The sequence below is a fragment of the Pseudophryne corroboree genome, chromosome 9 (assembly GCF_028390025.1).
Source record: "Pseudophryne corroboree isolate aPseCor3 chromosome 9, aPseCor3.hap2, whole genome shotgun sequence".
NCBI lineage: Eukaryota > Metazoa > Chordata > Amphibia > Anura > Myobatrachidae > Pseudophryne > Pseudophryne corroboree.
The window spans coordinates 313,827,811-313,853,315 of NC_086452.1; the positions used below are offsets into that span (position 1 = coordinate 313,827,811).

Genomic DNA, 25,505 nt, shown 5'->3' on the forward strand with positions numbered 1-25,505 from the left:
TTTTTCCATCATGGTAGCAGATGGGCCTTATCAAATTTACCGACTCTCAACAAAAGGTCTCTCTTTTGAGATTATAAAATTTCTCCAGGTATGTACCTGTGGAGTTACACTGAACTTTGAGAAAAAAACAATAATAATATGTTTCTGATTTTTTTTTATTAGGTTGTGATAGACCAGTTGTATTTATAATTCCAACTTGTGTATCTGGTCCTGCTTTTATTATTGGTAGGTACCAGCTGAAGTAATTTCACTTTTCTGCTAAATCAAATTCACTTTGCTTTACTACACTCAGTCTGTCTTCTACATATAGTAAGTAAAAGATCTGTTTGTCACCGTAAAAAAAGTTACCCCTGATGAAGTCGATTAGACGAAACGTGTAGGGTCTGTCAGTCATGAGTTGGCAATCCAGTCTGTGAGGATTCTCCCTTTTTGAGCTCACACCATGTTTAGGTGAGGGAGGATCCATTTTACCATCACCATATTCCACAGGAAATAACATCGGGGATGTCCTAAAGCAGTTCCTCCGGGAGGGGACGCACTGTAGCCGGCACAAAAACCCGGCGTCCAAGGGAAGCATCCTGGCAGGCGAAAGTATCAAAGGCATAGAACCTGATGAACGTGTTCACGGAGGAACATGTAGCCGCCTTGCACAATTGTTCTGCGGACGCGCCAAGGTGGGCAGGCCAAGAAGATCCAACAGACCAAGTAGAATGGGCTTTAATAGCAGTAGGAGCTGGGAGCCCAGCCTGCGCAATCACCATTCTAATCCATCTGGCCAAGGTCTGCTTGTTTGCAGGCCAGCCACGTTTGTGAAAACCAAAAAGTACAAAAATGGAATCTGATTTCCTGATAGAGGCAGTCATTTCCACATAAATACGGAGAGCCCGTTCCACGTCTTTAGAGGACAAACCAGAAGAGATGAAGGCTGGAACCACAATCTCCTGGTTAAGGTGAAAAGATGAAAAGGTGAAAAGATGATACCACCTTAGGTAAATAACCAGGGCGAGTTCGAAGAACTGCCCAGTCACAGTGAAAAATCAGAAAGGGTGGAGGATAGGACAAAAGTACGACAAAGTCAGACACCATTCTAGCAGAGGCAATAGCCAACACAAACACGACCTTAAGCGTAAGGCATTTAAGGTCCACAGACTTAAGAGGTTCAAATAGAGACTCTTGCAGGGCATTTAAGACGACAGACAGTTCCCATGGAGCCACAGGAGGGACATAGGGAGGCTGAGTGAAAGTATGAACGTCAGGAATAGACGCAATTTTTCTCTGAAACCACACCGACAAGGCAGATATATGAACCTTGAAGAAGGCCAGACGTATGCCCAAGTCTAGGCCTTGTTGTAGAAAAGCCAAAAGTCTGGACGTTTTGAATGTACATACATCATAGTTCTTAGCGGCACACCATGTGAAGTAAGTATTCCAAACCCTGTAAATAATCCGAACTGAAGCTGGGTTACGGGCTGTCAACATAGTTTGAATGACCGCCTTGGAGAATCCTTTGGCCCTCAGGAGTGATGCTTCAAGAGCCACGCAGTCAAAGCCAGGTCCAGGTAGACACAAAGGCCCTGAAAGAGGAGGTCTGGGCCTTGAGGAAGTAGAAGAGGATGCTCTATTGACAGACCCTGCAGGTCTGAGAACCAATGCAGTCTGGGCCACGCTGGAGCGACTAGAAGTAGTATTCCTCCTTCTTGCTTGAACTTCCGTATTACCCTGGGAAGGAGTGACACTGGAGGGAACACGTAGGACAGCCGCAAGTTCCATGGAATTGCCAGTGCGTCCACGAACGCTGCTTGAGGATCCCTTGTCCTTGCTCCGAAGACCGGAACCTTGTGATTATGTCGAGATGCCATCAGGTCTACATCTGGTAGGCCCCACTTGTCCACTAGCAGCTGAAAGACTTCCGGCTGAAGACTCCACTCTCCGGCATGCACGTCCTGACGACTGAAGAAGTCCACTTCCCAGAATGAACACTGCCGATATGGCTAGCAGATGGTGTTCCGCCCATTGGAAGATTTACGACACTTCCATCATTGCCCTGCGGCTTTGAGTGCTGCCTTGATGATTTATGTATACCATCGTGGTGGCGTTGTCAGATTACACTTGAACAGGCCTGTTCTGTACTAGAGGCAGGGCCAGTGTCAACGCATTGAACACTGCCCGCAATTCCAGAATGTTTAATCGGGAGGAAATTCCTCCCTGATCCACCGACGCTGGCGAGTGTGTTGCTCCAACATCGTGTCCCAACCTTGCAGACTGGCGACCGTTGTCAGGAGGACCCAGTTGGAGATCCAGAAGGGACGGCTCCTGCTCAACTGTTGGTCCTGTAGCCACCAGCTCAGTGACAGACGAACCTCCGGAGTCAAGGAGATCATTTGAGACCTGATCCGGTGAGGCAGGCCGCCCCACTGGGAAAGGATTAACCTCTGCAGAGGGCGGGAATGAAATTGAGCGTACTCTACCATGTAAAATGCCGACACCATGAGGCCTAGTACTTGCATCGCCGAGTGTACGGACACTCTCTGGCGAGAAAGGAAGTAGCTGATCCTGTTCTGAAGTTTCAGGACCTTCTCTGGAGACAAGAACAATCGTTGGTTGTGTGTGTCCAACAATGCCCCCAGGTGCACCATGCTCTGAGCAGGGACTAGTGAGGACTTCTTCCAGTTGATGATCCACCCGTGGGCTTGTAGGAATTGGACCGTCAGTTCCAGATGACCGAGGAGAACCTCTAGGGAGTTCGCCAGGATCAGCAAGTCGTCTAGATACGGCATGATCCTGACGGCGGAAAAGAGCTGTCATGACTGCCATGACCATGGTGAATATCCGAGGAGCTGTGGTCAGTCCGAAAGGCAAGGCCTGGAATTGATAATGTAGGTTTCCAATAGCAAATCGCAGATATTGCTGATGCTACATGGCAATAGGAATGTGCAAGTAATTATACTGTATGTCATGGGATACCATATAGTCCTTGGGTTCCATGGCCAGTACAATGGAACGCAGAGTTTCCATATGGAATTTGGATACCCTCACAAATTTGTTTAAAGATTTGAGGTTGAGTATAGGCTGGGAGGACCCATTTGGTTTCGGGATTAGAAACAGGTTCGAATAGCAGTTCCTGCCTCTTTGAGACAGAGGTACCGGCACAATCACTCCAGTATCTAGTAGAGATTGTACAACCAAGTGTAAAGTCTGTGCTTTCAGCGGATCTGAAGTGATAACCATCGAGCAGAACTGGTGAGGGGGACGTCTCTTGAAGGAGATCACGTACCCGTGAGAGACCACTTCCCGCACCGAGGCGTCTGAAGTGGTCTTTAACCAGGCCTGGGCGAACTGCAGAAGTCGGCCTCCCACCCTGGGGTCCCCCAGGGGGAAGCCCGCCCCGTCATGCCGCAGGCTTGTCCTGTTTGGAAGCAGGCTGACGGGCGGCCCAAGATTGCTTAGACTTGGGCTTGGTGGTTTTGGAAGTATGAGCTTGTCTCGGGTACGCCTGACCCTTTGCTTTACCTGAAGGTCGAAAGGAATGAAAAGTGGTACTCTTAGCCTTCGGAGCAGAAGGATTAGTACTTGAGCGAAATGCAGTTTTAGCTTTCGCCAAGTCAGTCACGATCTTGTTCAGATCCTATCCAAATAGTATGTCCCCACTTAAAAGGGAGAACCTCAATGGTCTTTTTGGAGTCCAGGTCCACTTTCCAGGACCTTAACCACAAAATACAGTGAGCCAGGATAGACGTAGTAGACACCTTGGCCGCCATTACGCCTGCATCAGAGGCCGCCTCCTGAATATAGTGAGAGGCTGTGGTAATATACGACAGATATTTTCTAGCAGTGTCAGAAAAATGTAGAGGTAGCTCTTCCTCTATTTCCTGAACCCATGCTTCAATAGCTTTTGCAGCGCAAGAGGCTACCATAGTGGGTCTATGCACAGCACCGGTAAGTGTGTAAATAGACTTCTGGCATCCCTCCACATGCTTATCTGTGAATTCCTTCAGTGAGGTGACAGTGGTGATAGGCAGAGTAGAAGATACCACCAGACGGGCGACATGAGAGTACACCGGCAGTGGAGTTTTCCACTTGATACTCAACTCTGCAGGAATAGGGTAACGATCTAGCATTTGTTTGGACAGGGAAAATTTCTTCCCTGGAGATGACCAGGATTCCTGACATATGTCAATTAAAAGATCAGAATGTGGTAAAACTACTTTAGCAACCTTCTGATGTTTTAATCAGGTTTCTTAGACGTAGCGGGGGGCTCAATATCTTCATCAATCTGGAGAATCAGCTTGATAGCCTCCACTAGGTCAGAAACATCAACTTGAGTTTTAGATTTCTCATCAGAAGCAACTGTATCCGTTTCTGACGGATCAATATAATCTCCATCCTCATTGGAAGAATCATCCAAAATATTAGTGGATTGTGAGGAAGAAATGGCCCATTTAGATGACCCCTTGGCCCCAGCAGGGCGAGGGGTAGGTTTTTGTCTAACTTAAGACTGATTTAATTGTTCTAACCTGGTAGACAGAGCATCCGCCCAAGGCGGGTTGACTACAGGGACAATATGTGGCTGCAATGGCACATGAGGTCCCACAGGGGGCGTAAGCCGCGTTACAAGTGTTGACAACATATTTGAAAAAGCAGCCCATGGTGGGTCTAGGATTTGCCACAGGTGCTGCAAACTGACTGGAATGTGCAGGGCACGCAATACCTGAACCCTCAGCTGAAACCTTTTCCTCAGACAAATCCGTAGCACCAGCACTGCATGATGCAGGAGCGTCTGCGGATTTCCCACCCTGTGTAGCAGACATTATTGGGAATGAAGCCTTAGGGCGCAGCAGTACAATACAGCCACACAAACACAATACCTGCAAAAGAAAACCTGTGTTATGTGGTAGCAAATGCAAATCACAAAACAGAGGATTTAAGCGGTGTGAGTTGACTGAAACACACAGTGAAAAATACAAAACAGTATATACTGTGGAACACAATATTTGAAATGAGACCCTGACGCAGACCCCCCAGGGTACAGAATATAGTGATAGCAATACGTGTGATAGAATAGAATCCACACAGCAGCTATAGGCACACACAGTCACAGGTACAATGCAGAAATGATTACATATAAACAATAAGACTGCACTGGACTAGTAAATCTACATATAGATATGTATGCATACAGATATAACAATGCAGAGTAAACACTGGATGTATATCACAGAATACTTGTACTAAATATTCATATAGCAGTACACTTGTTCTTAACGAACGAAATGACATGTAGAATACTTAAGTGTCTATAAATACACAGCGCTGACAAGACAGGCAGTTTAACAGAGGAGGCAGTGCCCAGCAGTCCCGGAGATCAGCCCAGCTATGTAATGGCGCCAAAATCACTTCAGGGAGTGAGGGAGAGAGAGAGAGAGAGAGAGAGAGAGAGAGAGAGAGATGCAGCTCCAAGGCGGGAACACCAGCAGTAGATGGCGCCTGGAGCTGGGGGAGGGGCTACAGGTCAGAGCCTTATCCCCTCTGCTGGACTTCACCACCGGGTACAATGGAGCCTATATTAAATGGATTTTAGTAAATCCGACCTGTGCTCCCTGCCCTGGTGGATATAGTGGGGTCCCTGCTCGGCCACAGTGTCCACGCCAGCGGCGCGGTCCGTCTCCTGGGACTGCGACCGGATCGCAATTTACCAGCTGGTCCCACCAGGGGGATCATCTTACCTACTCCCTGTCATGCAGCCACGCGATCCAAGAGAGCAGCAGCGGTGGTGTGCCTAGAAACAGGTGCGTCACCGCTGCAAGTACACGGGAACCAGGCCGTGGGAGTATGCAGCGCCGCTGATGGAGCCGCAGCACTGCATGTCAGCCCCCCCGTTAGTGACCTGCACTGCAGGCACCAACTTACAAAACTGAGCTCCAGTGCCTGGAGGCGGGCTATAGAGGAGGTGGTGCAGTGCATCCTGGGAACAGTTAAAGCATTAGCCTGTTGGTGCCTCGGATCAAGATCCAACTATACAACCCGATGTTATTCCCTGTGGAATACCAGTGTACCCCACTGCAGAAATAGGATTTTAATACTTACCGGTAAATCCTTTTCTCGTAGTCCATAAGGGATATTGGGAAAAACTAGTACGATGGGGTACAGACGGGGTCCAAAGGAGACAGTGCACTTTACATTTTTTCAACTGGGTGTGCTGGCTCCTCCCCTCTATGCCCCCTCCCACAGGCAGTTATAGGTAAAAACGTGCCCGAAGGAGAAAGGACATACATGAGAGAAGGAACATGATAACAAAGGGTGGTGAGATTTACACACCAGCACCCCAGAAACATAAAACAACTAGCAACAGCTGAACAGGTAACTATAGAACAAGAACATGCAGAAAAGTCAACGCACTGAGGCGGGCGCCCAATATCCCTTATGGACTGCGAGAAAAGGATTTACCGGTAGGTATTAAAATCCTATTTTCTCTAGCATCCATAAGGGATATTGTGGAGTACGATGGAAACATCCCAAAGCTTTCAGAATGGTAGGAAACGTGCGGAGACTGCTGCAGCACCGCCTGCCCAAACAGAGTATCCTCTTTGGCCAGGGTATCAAACTTGTAGAACTTCACAAAGGTGTTCTTCTCCGACCAGGTAGCAGCTCGGCATAGTTGCAAGGCCGAGACTCCATGGGCAGCCGCCCAGGAAGAGCCCACCGATCGTGTAGAGTGGGCTCTCAGAGACCTAGGAACAGGTAAGGCTGCCGACACATAGGCCTGTTGGATAGTAAGCCTAATCCAACGAGCAATGGACTGCTTTGAAGCAGGGCAACCCTTTTTCTGCGCATCATAGAGTACGAACAAGGAGTCCGTTTTTTTTACCCGAGCTGTGCGCTTGACATAGATCTTCAAGGCACACACAGCATTCAATGCCTCCAGAGGAACAGAAGCGTCAGAATTGGACGGAACCACAGTAGGTTGATTCAGATGAAATGCAGAGACAACCTTTGGCAGGAACTGCTGTCTAGTCCGGAGCTCCGCTCTGTCCTCGTAAAAGACCAAGTACGTACTTTTACACAATAAGGCCCCCAATTCCGAGACACGGGCCTCAGAAGCCAGGGCCAGTAACATCACAGTCTTCCACGTGAGGTACTTATCTTCTACCATCATCAGAGGTTCAAACCAGGAGGACTGTAGAAATGCCAACACTACATCCAAATCCCAGGGTGCCGTAGGCGGCAGAAAAGGTGGTTGTATGTGCGGTACTCCTTGCAAGAAGGTCTGAACGTCTGGCAACACTGCCAATTTCTTCTGGAAGGAAATGGAGAGGGCTGAAATCAGGACCTTAATAGAACCCAGACATAAGCCCTTATCTACACCAGCCTGCAGGAAACATAGGAACCGTTCCAAATGAAACTCAGCAGGCGGATCCTTGTGTTACTCACACCAAGAGACATATCTCCTCCAGATATGATTATAGTGGTTTGACGTCACAGGCTTCCTGGCCTGAACCATGGTAGCAATAACCTTCTTGAAAAGGCCCTTGTGAGCTAGGATGTTCCGCGCAACCTCCATGCCGTCAAACGAAGTCGCCGTAAATCCAGTTAGATGAACGGTCCTTGTTGAAGATCTCTTCGTAGTGGTAGAGGCCAAGGGTCTTCGACGGACATGTCCAGAAGATCCGCGTACCACGCCCTCCGAGGCCAATTCGGGGCAATAAGAATTGCCTGGACCCCGATTCCTGATTCGCTTTAGCATCCTTGGGAGCAATGGAATCGGAGGAAACGGGTAGACCAGCCGGTACGGCCATGGCGACGCCAGAACGTCCACTGTCCTCGCCTGATGGTCCCGGGTCCTCGAGCAATACCAGGGAAGCTTCTTGTTGAGACAAGAAGCCATCAAGTCGATTTGTGGGCAACCCCACCGATCGATGATCTGCTGGAACACCAGATGGAGGAGCCCCCACTCCCCCGGGTGGAGATCGTGACGACTGAGGAAGTCCGCCTCCCAGTTGTCCACACCCGGAATGAAGATTGCTGACATAGCTCTTTAATTTCTTTCCGACAACAGGAGTATCCTTGACACCTCTCGCATGCAGGCTCTGCTTTTAGTCCCTCCTTGTCAATTGATATACGCCACCGTCGTGGTGTTGTCCAACAGTACCTGGATCGATTGATCCCTGAGCAGAGGAGAGGCCTGAAGCAGAGCATTGTAGATTGCCCGAAGTTCCAGAATGTTGATCGGAAGGAAGGCCTTGTGGGTTGACCACCTGCCCTGGAACTGCGCCCCTTGGGTGACCGCTCCTCATCCTCGCAGACTGGCATCAGTCGTGAGGAGGGTAAAATCCTGAATCCCGAAACTACGGCCTTCCAGGAGATTGGAGGACTGTAGCCACCACAGGAGGGAAATCCTGGCCTGAGGTGACAGCCGAAATATCGGTGCATCTGCAGATCTGGAACACTTGCTCAGTAGATCCAACTGAAACGTTCTGGCATGGAATCTCCCATACTGGATCACCTCGTAGGAGGCAACCATCTTTCCCAACAATCTTATGCAAAGACGGATGCACACTCAAGAAGGTCGGAGCACCATGCGGACCATTTCCTGTAGTGTTTTCACTTTTTCCTCTGGTAGAAATACCTTCTGGACCACAGTATCCAGCAACATCCCCAGGAACAGGAGCCTCTGAGTTGGATGGTGTGGTTGATATGGAGCAACAAAAGCTTGCCTTTATCAGAAGATCATCCAGAGAAGGGACCACATTGACCCCCTGGACCCGGAGTTGGTACATCATCTCCACTGTCACCTTTGTGAATATCCTCGGGGCTGTAGACAGACCGAAGGGTAGGGCCTGGAATTGGAAGTGATCGTCCAGCAGGGCAAATTGCAGGTACGCCTATGGAGCGGCCAAATCGGAATATGGAGATAGGCGTCCTTGATATCCAAGGAGACCAGAAATTCCGGTTCCTCCAGGCCTGCAATCACTGCTCGCAGGGATTCCATTTTGAACTTGAACACTCTCAAATATGGATTCAAGGATTTCAGATTCAAAATGGGCCTTACCGAACCGTCCGGTTTCGGTACCACGAACAGGTTTGAGTAAAACCCCTTGCCGTGTTGCAGTATTGGTACTGGAACAATGACGTGGGACTGGACCAACTTTCAGATAGCCTGTTGTAACGTAACTTGCATATCCTCCAAAGCTGGTAAGCTTGATTTGAAAAACTTTGGGGGAAAATACTGTCGAACTCCAGATTGTAGCCCTGAGAAACAAGCTCTCTGACCCAGGCATCCTGGCAGGAATTCTCCCAGACGCTGCTGAAGTGACACAGTCGAGCTCCCACCTCGATATCCCCTCTGGGTGGGTGGGCACCGTCATGCTGAGGCCTTGGTGGAAGCAGAACCAGTGGACTGTTCCTGAAAACTGGTGCTTCCTGGTATTCTGGACTTACCTCTGGCCGCATTGGAGGCACCTCTGGCCTTCGATCGAAAGCTGTGAGACTGAAAGAACTGGACTGGCGGGGCCCCAGAGGGGAGAAAACGAGTTTTAAGGTAAGAACTTACCTTTGTTAAAACTCTTTCTGCGAGGTACACTGGGCTCCACAAAGAAAGACATAGGGGTGTAGAGTAGGATCTTGATCCAAGGCACCAACAGGCTCAAAAGCTTTGACTGTTCCCAGAATGCATAGCGCCGCCTCCTCTATAACCCCGCCTCCCTGCACAGGAGCTCAGTTTTTAGTTAACCAGCCCAATGCAGTAGCGGAAGAGAGACGACAACGGTTAGTAGCCACATACACCACATTCTCACGACAGGAGAAGTGTCAGCGGCTAATGCCATACCAACCCAAAGAAGCTAAGTGCGTCAGGGTGGGCGCCATGTGGAGCCCAGTGTACCTCGCAGAAAGAGTTTTAACAAAGGTAAGTTCTTACCATAAAACTAGTTTTCTGCTGCGGGGTACACTGGGCTCCACAAGGAAAGACATAGGGGATGTCCTAAAGCAGTTCCTTATGGGAGGGGACGCACTGTAGCGGGAACAAGAACCCGGCGTCCAAAGGAAGCATCCTGGGAAGTGGCAGTATCGATGGCATAGAACCTTATGAACGTGTTTACAGAGGACCACGTAGCCGCCTTGCACAACTGTTCAAGGGTCGCACCACGGCGGGCCGCCCAAGAAGGTCCAACAGACCGAGAAGAATGGGCCGTAATGTGAGCAGGAGCTGATAGACCAGCCCTCACATAAGCATGTGCAATCACCATTCTAATCCATCTGGCCAAAGTTTGCTTGTGAGCAGGCCAGCCCCGTTTGTGAAATTCAAACAGCACAAAGAGAGAATCAGATTTCCTAATAGAAGCAGTTCTCTTCACATAGATACGGAGAGCCCGTACCATATCCAAAGACCGCTCTTTGGGAGACAGATCAGGAAAAACAAGCGCCGGAACCACAATCTCCTGGTTAAGGTGGAACGAAGAAACCACCTTAGGTAAATATCCGGGACGAGTCCTAAGAACCGCCCGTCACGGTGAAATATCAGATATGGGGAACTACAAGACAAGGCACCCAAATCCGACACTCTTCTAGCTGAAGCAATAGCCAGCAGAAACACCACCTTAAGGGAAAGCCACTTAAGATCAGCTGAACCAAAAGGTTCAAACGGAGACTCCTCCAAAACCACCGACAAGTCCCAAGGAGCCACAGGCGGGACATAGGGAGGTTGGAAACGCAACACGCCCTGAGTAAAGGTATGCACATCAGGTAAGGCCGCAATCTCTCTCTGAAACCACACCGACGAGGCAGATATTTGAACCTTGAGGGAGGCCAGACGCAGGCCTAAGTCCAGGCCCTGCTGAAGAAAGGCCAACAGCTTGGCTATACTAAACTTGGAAGCGTCATAATGGTTAGATGCGCACCAAAGAATGCCAGACCCTATAGTAAATCCGAGCCGAAGCCGGTTTCCGGGCCCACAACATAGTTTGAATGACCACCTCAGAAAACTCTTTAGCCCTCAAGACGGAAGCTTCAAGAGCCACGCCGTCAAAGACAGCCGGGCTAGGTCCCGGTAGACACAGGGGCCCTGAACGAGGAGGTCTGGGCGTTGTGGAAGTAGAATTGGACGCTCTGACGATAGGCCTTGCAGGTCTGAGAACCAGTGACGTCTGGGCCACGCTGGAGCTATGAGAAGCAGAATTCCTCTTTCTTGCTTGAACTTCCGAATTACCCTGGGCAGGAGTGACACCGAAGGGAACACGTACGGCAGCCGAAACCTCCACGGCACCGCCAGCGCATCCACGAATGCTGCTTGAGGATCCCTTGTCCTTGCTCCGAAGACCGGAACCTTGTGATTGTGTCGAGACGCCATCAGATCTACGTCCGGAAAGCCCCACTTTTCCACTAGGAGTTGAAACACTTCTGGATGGAGGCACCACTCTCCGGCGTGTACGTCCTGACGACTGAGAAAGTCCGCTTCCCAATTCAGGACTCCCGGAATGAATATTGCCGATATGGCCGGTAGATGGCGTTCCGCCCAATGTAGAATCCGTGAGACTTCCTTCATTGCCAAACGGCTTCGAGTGCCGCCTTGATGATTTATGTAAGCCACTGTGGTGGCGTTGTCCGACTGTACTTGAACAGGACGGTTCTGAATTAAATGCTGGGCCAGGTTCAACGCATTGAAGACCGCCCGCAATTCCAGAATGTTGATCGAGAGGAGAAATTCCTCCTTGGTCCACCGACCCTGAAGGGAGTGTTGCTCCAGCACCACGCCCCAGCCTCTTAGACTGGCATCTGTCGTCAACAGGACCCAGTCGGATATTCAGAAGGGACGGCCCCTGCACAATCGTTGGTCCTGGAGCCACCAGTGCAGCGACAGACGGACCTCCGGAGTCAATGAGATCATGTGAGACCTGATCCGGTGAGGCAGGCCGTCACACTTGGCTAGAATCAGCCTCTGGAGGGGGCAAGAATGGAATGGAGCATACTCCACCATGTCGAATGCTGACACCATGAGGCCCAGCACCTGCATCGCAGAATGTATCGACACTTGCTGACGAGAAAGGAAGCAACGAATCCTGTCCTGAAGCTTCAGGACTTTCTCCTGAGACAAGAACAACCGCTGGTTGCGAGTGTCCAATAACGCTCCCAGGTGCACCATGCTCTGAGCAGGGACCAGGGAGGATTTCTTCCAGTTGATGAGACACCCGTGGGCTTGTAGAAACCGGACAGTCATATCCAGATGACGTAGGAGAAGTTCTGGGAAATTTGCCAGGATTAAAAAGTCGTCCAGATACGGCAGTATCCTGACCCCTTGACGGCGGAGTACCACCGTCATAACTTTGGTGAAGACTCGCGGAGCCGTAGTTAAACCAAAAGGTAATGCCCGAAACTGGTAATGGAGGTTGCCAATCGCAAACATCAGGTATTGCTGATATGACACTGCTATAGGAATATGCAGGTAAGCATCCTGTATGTCCAGAGAGACCATGTAGTCCCCAGGTTCCAAGGCCAGAACTACAGAGAGAAGGGTTTCCATACGGAACTTGGAAACTTTCACAAACCTGTTCAATGCCTTGAGGTTGAGAATGGGTCGGGAGGACCCATTTGGTTTTGGGACCAGAAACAGCGGAGAATAGTACCCCCAAGCCCCTCTGAGCAAGAGGCACCTGTACGACGACTCCTGTATCCAGGAGGGTCTGTACCACCGAATGTAGAGTGTTTGCCTTTGTCTGGTAAAATCGATGAGGGGGGCGGTTTTTGAAGGCTATGGCGTAACCTCGAGTGACGACTTCCCGTACCCAGGCCTCTGAAGTGGTCTTCAACCATTCCTGGGTATACCCTAGAAGCCGGCCACCCACCCTGGGATCCCCCACGGGCAGGCCCACCCCGTCATGCGGCAGGCTCATCGGTCTTGCTCTTTTGGGCTTCGGCTTACCAGGTTTGGAAGTGTGGGTCTGCTTGTTGTACGCCTAACCTTTTGCTTTACCTGAAGGACGAAAGGGGCGAAAGGAAGTACCTTTAGCCTTCGACACAGAAGGAGCGGTACTTGGCAGACAGGCAGTTTTGGCAGTAGCCAAGTCAGTCACAATCTTATTTAAGTCCTCCCCAAACAGAATATCTCCCTTGAAAGGGAGTACCTCCAGGGTTTTTCTAGAGTCCAGATTCACAGACCAGGATCTCAGCCACAATATCCGGCGAGCCAGGACTGATGTAGTAGAGGCCTTGGTGCTAGAATACCGGCATCAGAAGCCGCCTCTTTAATATAGTGAGAAGATGTGACAATATATGACAAGCATTGTCTAGCATGGTCAGAAGAGATTTCAGCTTCTAACTCTAGGGCCCATGCTTCAGTAGCCTCTGCAGCCCATGTTGCTGCAATAGTGGGCCTTTGTGCAGCACCCGTGAGGGTGTAAATCGCTTTCAGACAACCCTCCACACGTTTATCCGTAGGCTCTTTTAGAGACGTGACGGTAGTGACAGGTAGAGCTGAGGAAACCACCATCCTAGCCACATGTGAGTCTACTGGAGGAGGCGTTTCCCAATTTTTAGACAGCTCTGGCGCGACGGGATAGCGAGCCAGCATCTTCTTTTGAGGCACAAACTTCTTTCCCGGGTTTCCCCAGGGTTCCTGACATATGTCCACTAGGTGGTCAGAGTGAGGTAAAACTTGTTTAACCACCTTCTGACGCTTGAACCGATCTGGTTTCTTAGGAGGGGCGGATGGATCGGGATTATCCGTAATCTGTAAAATTAATTTAACAGCCTCCAAAAGATCAGGAACATCCACATGTGAACTACCCTCCCCATCAGCAGTATCTGTGTCAGAATCTGTGGGGTCAGTGTAAGCGCCATCTTCATCAGACGAGGTGTCAGTGACAGCAGTGGATTGTGAGGAGATAAGAGCTCGCTTAGAGGACCCCTTGGTCTTAGGTCAAGGACTGGTTCAACTTCAATTGAGGAGACAAATTATCCACCCACGGCGGGTTAGCTGCGGGGACCACATACGGTTGCACCGGCATAGGAGGTCCCATAGGGGGTGTTAGTTTAGTAACTAGCATATGTAGAAGCGTGGAGAACGTAGCCCACGGCGGGTCATTATGCACCCCCGTTGCCAGTGTCCCACTGGGGGGCAAGGAGCCCCCAGAACCAGAGTCCACAGCTGCTATAGTCTCCTCATAGGGATCTGCGGCTTCAGCAACACCGGCAGTGTGTTCAGCCCCAGAACCGTTACCCTCAGAAGCAGACATGATATATCTTGCAGTATCAGGTAACACAGTACAATAGTCAGCAGCACAATACCTCTTACCCAAACCCCTGCGCAGTGTAGTCAGCACAAGCAGAGATACAGGAGAGATATAGTGACTAAAATCACAGAGAAAAATACGTATTAAAGTATATCTTGTGAAAATCCTATATAATTATAAAACCTGACACACCAAGCCCCCTCAGGTTATAGAATATAGGGTAAGCAAGTCGAGCGAGAGACACAAAATGGAAACCACTCAGCAAGCTAATGCACACACATATAGTCACAGTTAAACAATGCAGAGGTTATTACTAACAATAATACTGCACTGGACCAGCTTATATATAGCTATGTAGTCAATAGATATAACACTGTACAGTAAGAACTGGATGTATTTCACAGGGTACTTGTACCAGAGAACCCTGACTAAATGCACTCTTTCTTAACTAACATTGTCTAATTGACATGTAGAATACTTAAGTGTCATGTAAAGTCACAGCGCTGACAACCAGGCGGCTTTACACAGGAGAATTTGCCCAAGCAGTCCCAGGAACAGTGTAGCTGAGAGAAATGGCATCCAGACACTGACAGGCAGCGAGGGAGAGACAGATATGCAGCTCCAGGGCAGGAACATTTGCTGGAAATGGCGCCCTGGGGCTGGGGGGAGGGGCTCCAGGTCTAAGCCTTATCCCCTCTGCTGGCAAAACCACCAGGTACTGCGGGCTACACATAAAAAGGTTTTAAGGGAAAACCTGACCTGCACCCATGCCCTGGTGATCTAGTGGGATCGCCTGTACTGCCACAGTGTCCACTGCCAGCGCGCGCGGCCCGCCTCCTACCGACCACCCCCGTCGTGTGTGCCTGAAAACCGGAGCCTCCTGCTGTAGTTACCCGGCAACCAGGGCTCGGGAGTGTACAGCACCACTGGGGAGAGATGGAGCTGCAGCAGTGAATGTCACTAGACATGTACACACTGCTACAGCCCTTGAAGTCTTCACTTTTCTTCTTCAAAAAAGCTCTTCTTAGGGCTGCCCAGTGCAGCCCCTCTGTTATGTGCCTGCTATCTGCGGCACCAACTACAAAACTGAGCTCCTGTGCAGGGAGGCGGGATTGTAGAGGAGGCGACGCTATGCATTCTGGGAAGTCAAAGCTTTTGAGCCTGTTGGTGCCTCGGCTCAAGATCCTACTCTACACCCCTATGTCTTTCCTTGTGGAGCCCAGTGTACCCCGCAGCAGAAACTTGGATTTCACAGCCGTAACTTTGGATATCCAGGTATCCAATTCAACCCCAAAAAGCCATTCCCAAGAAAAGGGGAGAGATTCCACACTACGCTTGGATCCTGCGTCCGCAATCCACTGACGCAACCACAAGGCTCTGTGTGCAGACACTGCCATGGCGGACGTCCAAGCATTAATGTTGCCCATCTCCTTGAGGGAATCACAGAGGACATGCGTAGTGTCCTGAATGTGCTTCAGTAGGGTCACCATAGTAACTAAGGGCATATCCCCCGAGAGGCCCCCTGAATTTGAATGGCCCAAGAATGAATAGCATGGGTCATCCAGCAACTCGCAATGACCGGTCTTTGTGAGAGGCCGGCTTCAGTGTATATAAACTTTAGGGTAGTCTCTATCTTCCGATCCCCAGGATCCTTCATGGTAAAGGAGCTCGATGCAGGTAGCACCGCCATCTTAGACAGGCGAGGGACAGAGACATTCACGCCAGGGGGTTCCAAAATGTTCTACCTTCAGGAGCAAATGGGAAAGTGCGCAAAAACTTTTTGGACACCTGGAATTTTTTGTATGGATTTTTCCAGACCTGTTTGAATAAGACATCTAACTCTGGAGAATCAGGGAAAGCGACATTGGGCTTGTTTTGTACAAAGAAAAACGACTGCTGTGATGCAGCGTCCTCTAGATGGAGCCAAAATGAGGGTTTCAATACCCCGAGTAGAATCGGGATCCCACTAATGGTATCCAGGTCATCCCCATCATCTTGTATATCTTCATCTGTATCAGAGAGCAGCGCAGGTAAACCACGCTTCTGGAGAACTGCATGGGAGAGGGGGTGGAGGGGGGGTTGTGCATCAGCCCTAGCAGCTAAATCTGCAACAGCTTGTTGCAGTAGCAGAGTTTTCTGCACATCAGCAGTGAGCTGGGATGACACATCTGACATCATAGTTTTAAGAGACCCTAAACAGTGGGGCTCTGGACCCTCTCCCCCAACCTCTTCACTAATTTGTGAAGATTGACTGCATTGCTCACAGGAAACAGAGTACTTAGATAATGGGGAGAATCTGGTGTGACAAACTGCACAGCCTGTGCTTACCCATGTTCACAGTAAGTACAACAACATACACATACACACAGACAGTTCTAATGCAAGCCTGCCCTACTGTATGTGAGAGGAGACACAGAGAGAGGGATAATACCAGCACACCCCGAGCTGCACAGCCCGAGTGAGACTGTCAGCTCTGTAAATCACAGTAAACACTAACAAATGCAGTCCTAAATAGGCTCAGGATAGTGTACCACAAGCGGCTCTCCCCCTTTTCTACACCCTGTACAAGTTTCCAGAGTGTGTGTGAGGCAGGAAGCGCTGAGTGTGTGCTGTAGATGGCTGCTGTAAGCAGAGGAAGGCGCCAAAAACACGACCCAAGTCCTGCTCTGAGGAAGCTACGCCCCCCCCCCCTCTTCAATGGCGCCGGAGCTGTATATATTATTTATACTGGCAAAGTCTCCTAAACAGCTTAAAACATCACACAAGTGCTAGACAAGTAGTTTTGTGACAGTTTACACACGGGTGATCCTAGTGTACGTTGTGCCCGTGGTCAGCCGCACTTTGAACCGAGAGCCCCCCCTAGCGGGGCCCCCGGTGTGTACTCACCACCGATGTCACCTTCAGGGTAACCAAACGCAAGTATGCCGGGAGGGTTAAGCAGTGGGAAGGAAGGGAGGGGGGGGGGGGGGGAGAGAGGTTAGGGTTCATTTACTTGAGTGCTCCTGATGGGATCATGGCAGTCGGGATGCCAGGGTTGGTATTCTGTCCTTCGGCATCTTAAGTGCCGGCATCCTGTATACAGCCTATAAATATATTGTACTTACCAGTCTTACTGGCACTTGGTGGACGCTTCAGAAGACTGTGCTGCAGCAACTGATGCGTACGGGTGGGACTTGCCCCAGCCATAAGTCGGACTGTAGCTTCATGCAGGAACAACTAGGATTAAACATTTATTTCAGTCAATACCTCTCCAAGGCAAGGTGTTACTAAGCTTTTACTTCATCTTGCTGGGCACTGTAGGCAGACATACCTTGCACTGTGCAGGTTTAAAGGTGAGCGCCAGCCTGCGAAGACTGCTGAGATCCCTATGGAATCCTGTCAGCACAGACTTGGAAGCATGCACTGCTTCTCCAGATGCTGGACTAGAACAGGCTTGTTTCTGCCATAATGAAGTGCGCATAGATAACAGGAGGTCACAGATAAACAGCTGTACTACCTAGGAAAACAGGAGTTGAACATACATAATTAATACTCTCTGTAGTAGTATGGTAAGTAAAGGTGACTGACAGGAAAGCGGTCTTCCTTTACTTGAGTTTTGTCGAGTATGACATTGACTTTACCAGCAATGGATAAAAACAAAAAAAACAAATGCATTGCTCCACATAGGGCGATAGAGAAAGCACTATGATATTAAGCAGCCAAACATTGTAGCAAGTGAAGCTCCAAAATTAGACTAACAAAATCCAAATTAACAGTGTTACTATCTGACATACTTGTAAATCTGGTCTGACGATTATCTGTACTGGCCTGTGGTGTGGTCATTGACATTGTACTAATAGTCCACAGAAAAGGCAGGAGATACATGGTTGCTTGGCCCATGTGCCAAATGTTCGAACTGCATTCTATTGTCACCTGCATATATTAGTATGTTGCCTAAAAAGACACTATCCAAGTTTTCAGGGAAGCCTGTGTAAGAAATTATTATGCAGAAGGGGGGAGGTCAATCTGCCTTTTAACAGAGAATCGTAAAGAAGAATCATAACCATTTAATGCCTTCCCTTGGAAAATATGCATTGATAAACAGTAAAAAAAAGGAGATTTATGGTAAGACTTCCCATTGTTAAATCTATTTCTGCGAGGTACACTGGTTTCCACAGGGAATAACATCAGGGTGTAGAGTTGGATCTTGATCCGAGACACCAGCAGGCTAAAGCTTTGACTGTTCCCAGGATGCACTGCACCGCCTCCTCTATAGCCTCGCCTCCAGCTCAGTTTCGTTAACCAGTCCAATGCAGTAGCAGGTAAAAGAGAAGATAGACGTTAGTCACATAGACCCACATTCTCACGACAGGAGAAGGGACTAGCGGCTAATGCCATACAAACCCAAAGAAGCTAAGTGCGTCAGGGTGGGTGCCCTGTGGAATCCAGTGTACCTCGCAGAAAGAGATTTAACAATGGTAAGTCTAGCATAAATCTCCTTTTCTGCAGCGGGGTACACTGGTATTTCACAGGGAATAACATCGGGGATGTCCTAAAGCAGTTCTTCATGGGAGGGGACGCACTGTAACGGGCATGAGAACCCGGCGTCCAAAGGAAGCATCCTGGGAGGCGGAAGTATCAAAGGCATAGAACCTGATGAACGTGTTCACGAAGGACCACGTAGCTGCCTTGCACAATAGCTCTGCGGACGTGCCACGAAGGGCCGCCCAGGAGGGTCCAACAGACCGAGGAGAATGGGCTTTAATAGCAGCAGAAGTTGGGAGTCCAGCCTGCGCATAAGCGTGTGCAATCACCATTCTAATACATCTGGCCAAGGTTTGCTTATTCGTAGGCCAGCCACGTTTGTGGAAACCAAAAAGTACAAAAGAGGGTATCTGACTTCCTGATAGAGGCGGTCCTCTCCACATATATACTGAGAGCCCGTACCACATCCAAAGACCGATCTTTGGAGGACAATTCAGAAGAGATGAAGGCTGGAACCACAATCTCTTGATTAAGGTGAAAAGATAACACCACCTTAGGTAAATAACAAGGGCGAGTTCTAAGAACTGCTTGGTCACGATGAAACATCAAAAAAGGGTGGACAGGACAAAGCGCCGAAATCTGACACTATTTCAGCAGAGGCAATAGCCAGCAGAAACAGGACCATGGCTGTGAGCCATTTAAGGTCCACAGACTCAAGAGGTTCAAACGGAGACTCTTGCAGGGCATTCAATACAACAGACAGATCCCATTTTGCCACAGGAGGGACATAGGGAGTCTGAATCCGCTGTACGCCCTGAGTGAATATATGAACGTCAGGAATAGATACAATTTTTCGCTGAAACCACACCGACAAGGCAAAAATGTGAACCTTGAGGGAGGCCAGGCGAAGTCCTAAATCCAGGCCTTGTTGCAAAAAAAAGCCAGAAGTCTGGAAGTACTAAGCTGGTTTATGGGCTTTCAACACAGTTTGAATGACCGACTCAGAGAATCCTTTGGCCCTCAGGAGTGATGCTTCAAGAGCCACACCGTCAAAGTCAGTCTGGCCAGGTCCAGGTAGACTCAGGGGCCCTGAAAGAGGAGGTCTGGGCGTTGAGGAAGTAGAAGAGGACGCTGGATCGAGAGACCATGCAGGTCTGAGAACCAATGCCGTCTGGGCCACGCTGGAGCGACTAGAAGCAGTATTCCTCCTTCTTGCTTGAACTTCCGTAGTACCCTGGAGGGAACACGTATGGCAGCCAAAAGTTCCATGGAACTGCCAGTGCGTCCACGAACGCTGCTTGAGGATAGCTTGTCCTTGCCCTAAAGACCGGAACCTTGTGATTGTGTCGAGACGCCATCAGGTCTACATCTGGTAGACCCCACTTGTCCACAAGGAGTTGGAAGACCTACAGATGAAGACTGCACTCCCTGGCATGTACGTCCTGACGACTGAGGAAGTCCGCTTCCCAGTTGAGGACCCCCTGGAATGAACACTGCCGGTATTGCTGGCAGATGGCGTTCCGCCCATCAAAGAATTTTTGACACCTCCATCATTGCCAGGCGGCTACGAGTGCCGCCTCGATGATTTATGTACGCCACCGTGGTGGCGTTGTCTGATTATACTTGAACAAGCCTGTTCTGCACGAAAGGCAGGGCCAGTGTCAAAGCTTTTAACACTGCCCGCAATTCCAGAATGTTTATTGGGAGGAGAGATTCCACCCTGGTCCACCGACCCTGGAGAGAGTGTTGCTCCAACACCGCACCCCAACCCTGCAGACTGGCATCAGTCGTTAGGTGGACCCAGTTGGAGATCCAGAAGGGACGACCCCTGCTCAATTGTTGGTCCTGTAGCCACCAACTCAGTGACAGACGAACCTTCACAGTCAAGGAAGTCATTTGAGCAGGGACCAGTGAGGATTTCTTCCAGTTGATGAGCCACCCGTGGTCTTGCAGGAATTGGACCGTCCGTTCCAGATGACGGAGAACATCTAGGGAGTTCGCCAGGATCAACAAGCCGTCCAGATACGGCAGGGTATTACCCTGACGGCGGAGAAGGGCCGTCATGACTGCCATGACCTTGGTGAAGATACGAGGAGCCGTGGACAGTCCGAAAGGCAAGGCTTGGAACTGATAATGAAGGTTGCCAATAGCAAACCGAAGATATTGCTGATGCGACATGGCAATAGGTATATGTAGGTAAGCATTCTGTATATCCAGGGATACCATATAGTCCTTGGGTTCCATAGCCAGTTCAATAGAGCGCAGAGTTTCCATACGGAATTTGGACACCCTCACAAATTTGTTCAAAGATTTGAGGTTGAGTATAGGTCGGGAGGATCCATTCGGCTTCGGAACTAGAAACAGCATCGAATAGTATCCCCTGCCTCTCTGAGACAGAGGCACCGGCAATATCACTCCTGTATCCAGGAGGGATTGGATAACCAAATATAGAGTTTGTGCTTTTAACGGATCCGAAGGTATAACCGTTGAGCAAAACTGACAAGGGGGACGTCTCTTGAAAGAGATCGCGTACCCGTAAGAGACCACTTCCTGCACCCAGGCTTCCGAAGTGGTTTTTAACCATACCTGGGCGAACTGCAGAAGTTGGCCTCCCACCCTGGGTTCCCCCAGGGAGAGGCACGTACCGTCATGCAGCAGGCTTGTCCAGTTTGGAAGCAGGCTGACGGGCGGCCCAAGAACGTTTAGGTTTGGGCTTAGAGGACTTGGAAGTTGCGAGCCTGTCTCGCGTACGCTCAACCCTTTGTTTTACCTGGAGGTCGAAAGGAATGAAAATTAGTACTCTTAGCCTTCGGAGCCGAAGGAGAAACGCAGTCTTGGCCGACGCCAAGTCGGTCACAATTTTGTTCAGATCATCTCCAAATACTATATCTCCCTTAAAAGGGAGTACCTCCAAGGTCTTCTTAGAGTCCAGGTCCACCAACCAGGACCGAAACCACAGAATCCGGCAAGCCGGGATAGACATAGTAGATGCCTTGGCCGCCATAATGCCTGAATATAGTGGGAGGCTGTGGTAACATATGACAGATATTGTCTGGAAGTGTCAGAAAAATTCAGAGGTAGCTCTTCCTCAATTGCTTGAACCCATGCTTCAATGCCTTTTGCAACCCAAGAGGCTGCCATAGTGGGTCTATGTACAGCACCTATAAGAGTGTTAATAGACTTCAAGCAACCCTCCACACGCTTTTCCGTCGACTCCTTCAAAGAAGTGACGGTGGTGACACCACAAGATGGGCGACATGCGAGTCCACTGGTGGCGGGGTTTCCGCAGAGATAGGATAACGAGCTAGCATCTTTTTAGACAGGGAAAATGTATTTCCTGGGTAAGACCAGGATTCCTGATGTATGTCAATTAAATGGTCAGAATGTGGTAAGACTAATTTAGTAACCTTCTGACGTTTGAACTTATCAGGTTTCTTAGACGTATCGGGAGGGTCAATCTCATCATCAATCTTAAGAATCAGCTTGATCGCCTCCACTAGGTCAGGAACATCAACCTGTGTTATAGAATCTTCATCAGAAGCAGCAGTATCAGCATCTGATGGATCAGTATATTACCCATCCGAATCAGAAGCATCATCCAAACTATTAGTGGATTGTGAGGAGGAAATGGCCCGCTTCGACGACCCTTTGGTCCCAGTAGGGCGAGGGTTAGGTTTGTGTTTAACCAAGGACTGATTTAATTGCTGTAACTGGGTTGACAGAGTATCTGCCCATGGTGGATTAACTACAGGGACAATATGTGGCTGTAACGGCACAGGAGGTCCCACAGGGGGCATACGTCTTGTTACAAGCGTAGTCAGCATATTTGAAAATGCAGCCCAAAGTGGATCTGCCACAGGTGCTGCGGGCTGACTAGGGGGTGCAGAACACCCAGTACCTGGACCCTCAGCAGAAATTATTTTCCTCAGGTAAATCCGTGGCGCCAGGACTGCATGATGCAGGAGCGTCTGCGGATTTCCCGCCCTGTGCAGCAGACATTATTGGGAATGTAGCCTTAAGGCGTATCAGTACAATATAGCCAGACAAACACAATATCAGACAACAACCCCCAAGATATGCAACTGCAAATGCAGAGCACAAACAGAGGATTTAAGTGGTATGAGGTGACAAACAGTGAAAAATACAAAACCGTATATCCTGTGGAACACTATACAGTATATGAGACCTTCACGCACTTAGTTCCCCAGGGTACAGAATACAGTGATAGCAATATGTGTGATACACAGAATAGAATCCACACAGCAGCTATAGGCACACACAGTCACAGGTACAATGCAGAAATTATTACATATAAACAATAAGACTGAACTGGACTAGTTACACTACATAGAGATATGTATGTATACAGATATAACAATGCACAGTAAACACTGGATGTATATCACAGAATACTTGTACTAAATATTCATATAGTAGTGCATTGTTCTTAACTAACGCTGTCTAAACGACATGTAGAATACTTAAGTGTCCTGTAAATGCACTGATGAGGCAGGCGGCTTTACAGAGGAGACAGTGCCCAGCAGTCCCAGGATCAGCGCAGCTCTGTGACCCAAACGCTGACAGGGAGTGAGGGAGAGAGAGTGATGCAGCTCCAGGGCGGGAACACCTGCTGTAGATGGGGGAGGGGCTACAGGTCAGAGCCTTATCCCCTCTGCTGGACTTCACCACCGAGTACTATGGAGCCTATAACAAACTGATTTTTGTAAATCCGACCTGTGCTCCCTGCCATGGTGGATATAGTGGCGTCCCTGCACGGCCACAGTATCCACGCCAGCGGTGCGGTCCGTCTCCTGGGACCGCGATCGGTTCGCGATTTCGGCTACCTCCTCCTTGAAGTGCGGCCACGCGATCCAGGAGAGCAGCAGCAGTGATGTGTGCCTGATGACAGGAGCACCTCTGCTGCAAGTACCCGGCAACCAGGGCGCGGGAGTATGCAGCGCCGCTGCGGGAGGTGATGGAGCCGCAGCACAGAATGTCAGCATGACATGCCTGTTCTGCGGCCTTTGAAGTCTTCTTTCTTCTTAAAAAGCTCTTATTAGGGCTGCCTAGTGCAGCCCCACCTGTTAGCTGCCTGCACTGCAGGCACCAACTTACAAACTGGGCTCCAGTGCCTGGATGCGGGGCTATAGAGGCGGTGCAGTGCATCCTGGGAACAGTCAAAGCTTTACCCTGTTGGTGCCTCGGATGAAGATCCAACTCTACACCCCGATGTTATTCCCTGTGAAATACCAGTGTACCCCGTTGCAGAAATGTTATATATTTGACATATACAATAGTGACTAACAGAAGAACAATGTACTGCAGTACAGATGCAAAGACCATGTCTGTAAACGTTTACATATAGGATGCAGCTGACGCCTCCATACTGCACTGAAGAAACATTGCACAGAGGCCAAGGTGACATGCAATGCAACAACAATGCACCACAGTGACACCAATTCTATCTGAATGAAAGGAATTCCAGATTTCCTGCTTATTGCACAGACATTCTGTAACCTTAAACATTTTATACAGTAGGAATGTTCCAAGTATTTTAAAAATTTGTTTTGCAAATCTGATAACTTCAACAAAAAGACAATTAATACAAAAAAAAAAAAAAAGAATGTTTTACAAACGGCTTCAGCACTGGCTGGTACTCACCTTGTTGAGATCACTGTTGCACGTGCTGCTCATATTCAGACTATTCCACAAGAAGGAACTAGCTTTCTCACACTGATAGAAAGAGTTTTGTGCACTATCAGTCTTCCCTGACAGAGACACTTGCAAGGCTCTGCACATGTGGATCACCGACTTCACTAAAGGGTTCCTGAATAATATGAAGGTCAGGTATATTCCAAGTTAGCAAAACTAACTGAAATCAGACATTTTCTAATTGCAATGACTATATATTTAAATATATTGTTACTCATTTTGCACACTGAAGTCTTTATGAATCAATCAAGCCTAAATACAATGGGGCCAATTCACTTGTTTTGTGGATGCCCAAAAAATGTGGGCGCTCACCAGGGATATTCAATTGTTGCCCCCGTTGGGCGCACATGCCCCATAAGCACGCCCTTTGATAATAGGTTTAGTTTTGGAAATCAGCTACACCAGTCTAAAGTACAGGTTATATTAGTACAAATCTTGGACTTTACACACATTTCAGCTCACACCTCAGGAGGTTGCGAGCTAAAAATGTCTCTCCCTGGCTGCATGAGTTCCTGCACGGAGCAACAATTCAATTGCTAGGTTGGGCGCCATCTAGTGACGGCCAGGGAGACCAACAATTGAATCGGCCCCAATAGGCCTTAATCCTTTAATCACTATTTGATCTGTCAACAAGGTAATTGCATATTGTTTTAAGTGACAATACAGTATTTATATATACACCATACTGTATTAGCTAAACAGTATTTATGCATACTACACCATATTTTCTAAGTTTATTCAAGCAAGGTATAAGAGGGTGGGCATTTCAGTTGAGGCTTACTTAGAAAAAAATGGAAAGACTTACTCAGCATCTAAAAGCTTGGGTATCCTTTCTACATCCAAATAATGAAACTTCACAACACAATCATCCCCTTGCAGCCAGCCAATTGCCATTGAGGATACAGAATACCACCAGCGACAGATGGGATCTGTACCTATAGAAGATAGAATAATAAGTACTTAGAATGTTCATATGTAAGGCAAACTAAGCTTAATTTTATTTTCCTTTTGAAATGGTTTATAGAAAATTATAATAATCATGTGGAATCTGCTATAAAATGTGTTACCAATTCTGCTGCAAACTGAGTTTGTCCTATAATGCCCTTGCAT

General features: G+C 48.9%; 1 protein-coding gene across 1 annotated transcript in view; it reads right to left on the minus strand.

Annotated features, from left to right (window-relative positions):
* The window catches only part of SREBF2 (sterol regulatory element binding transcription factor 2), a 269,968-nt gene that overhangs the window by 11,031 nt on the left and 233,432 nt on the right, over window positions 1–25,505 (minus strand). Inside the window, exons 15-18 of the mRNA XM_063940441.1 lie at window positions 25,201–25,330; window positions 24,345–24,510; window positions 17,530–17,715; window positions 17,324–17,435 (exon numbers count right to left, since the gene is read on the minus strand). Coding sequence (XP_063796511.1) covers window positions 17,324–17,435; window positions 17,530–17,715; window positions 24,345–24,510; window positions 25,201–25,330 — 594 coding nt within the window. The remainder of the gene's footprint in view (window positions 1–17,323; window positions 17,436–17,529; window positions 17,716–24,344; window positions 24,511–25,200; window positions 25,331–25,505) is intronic.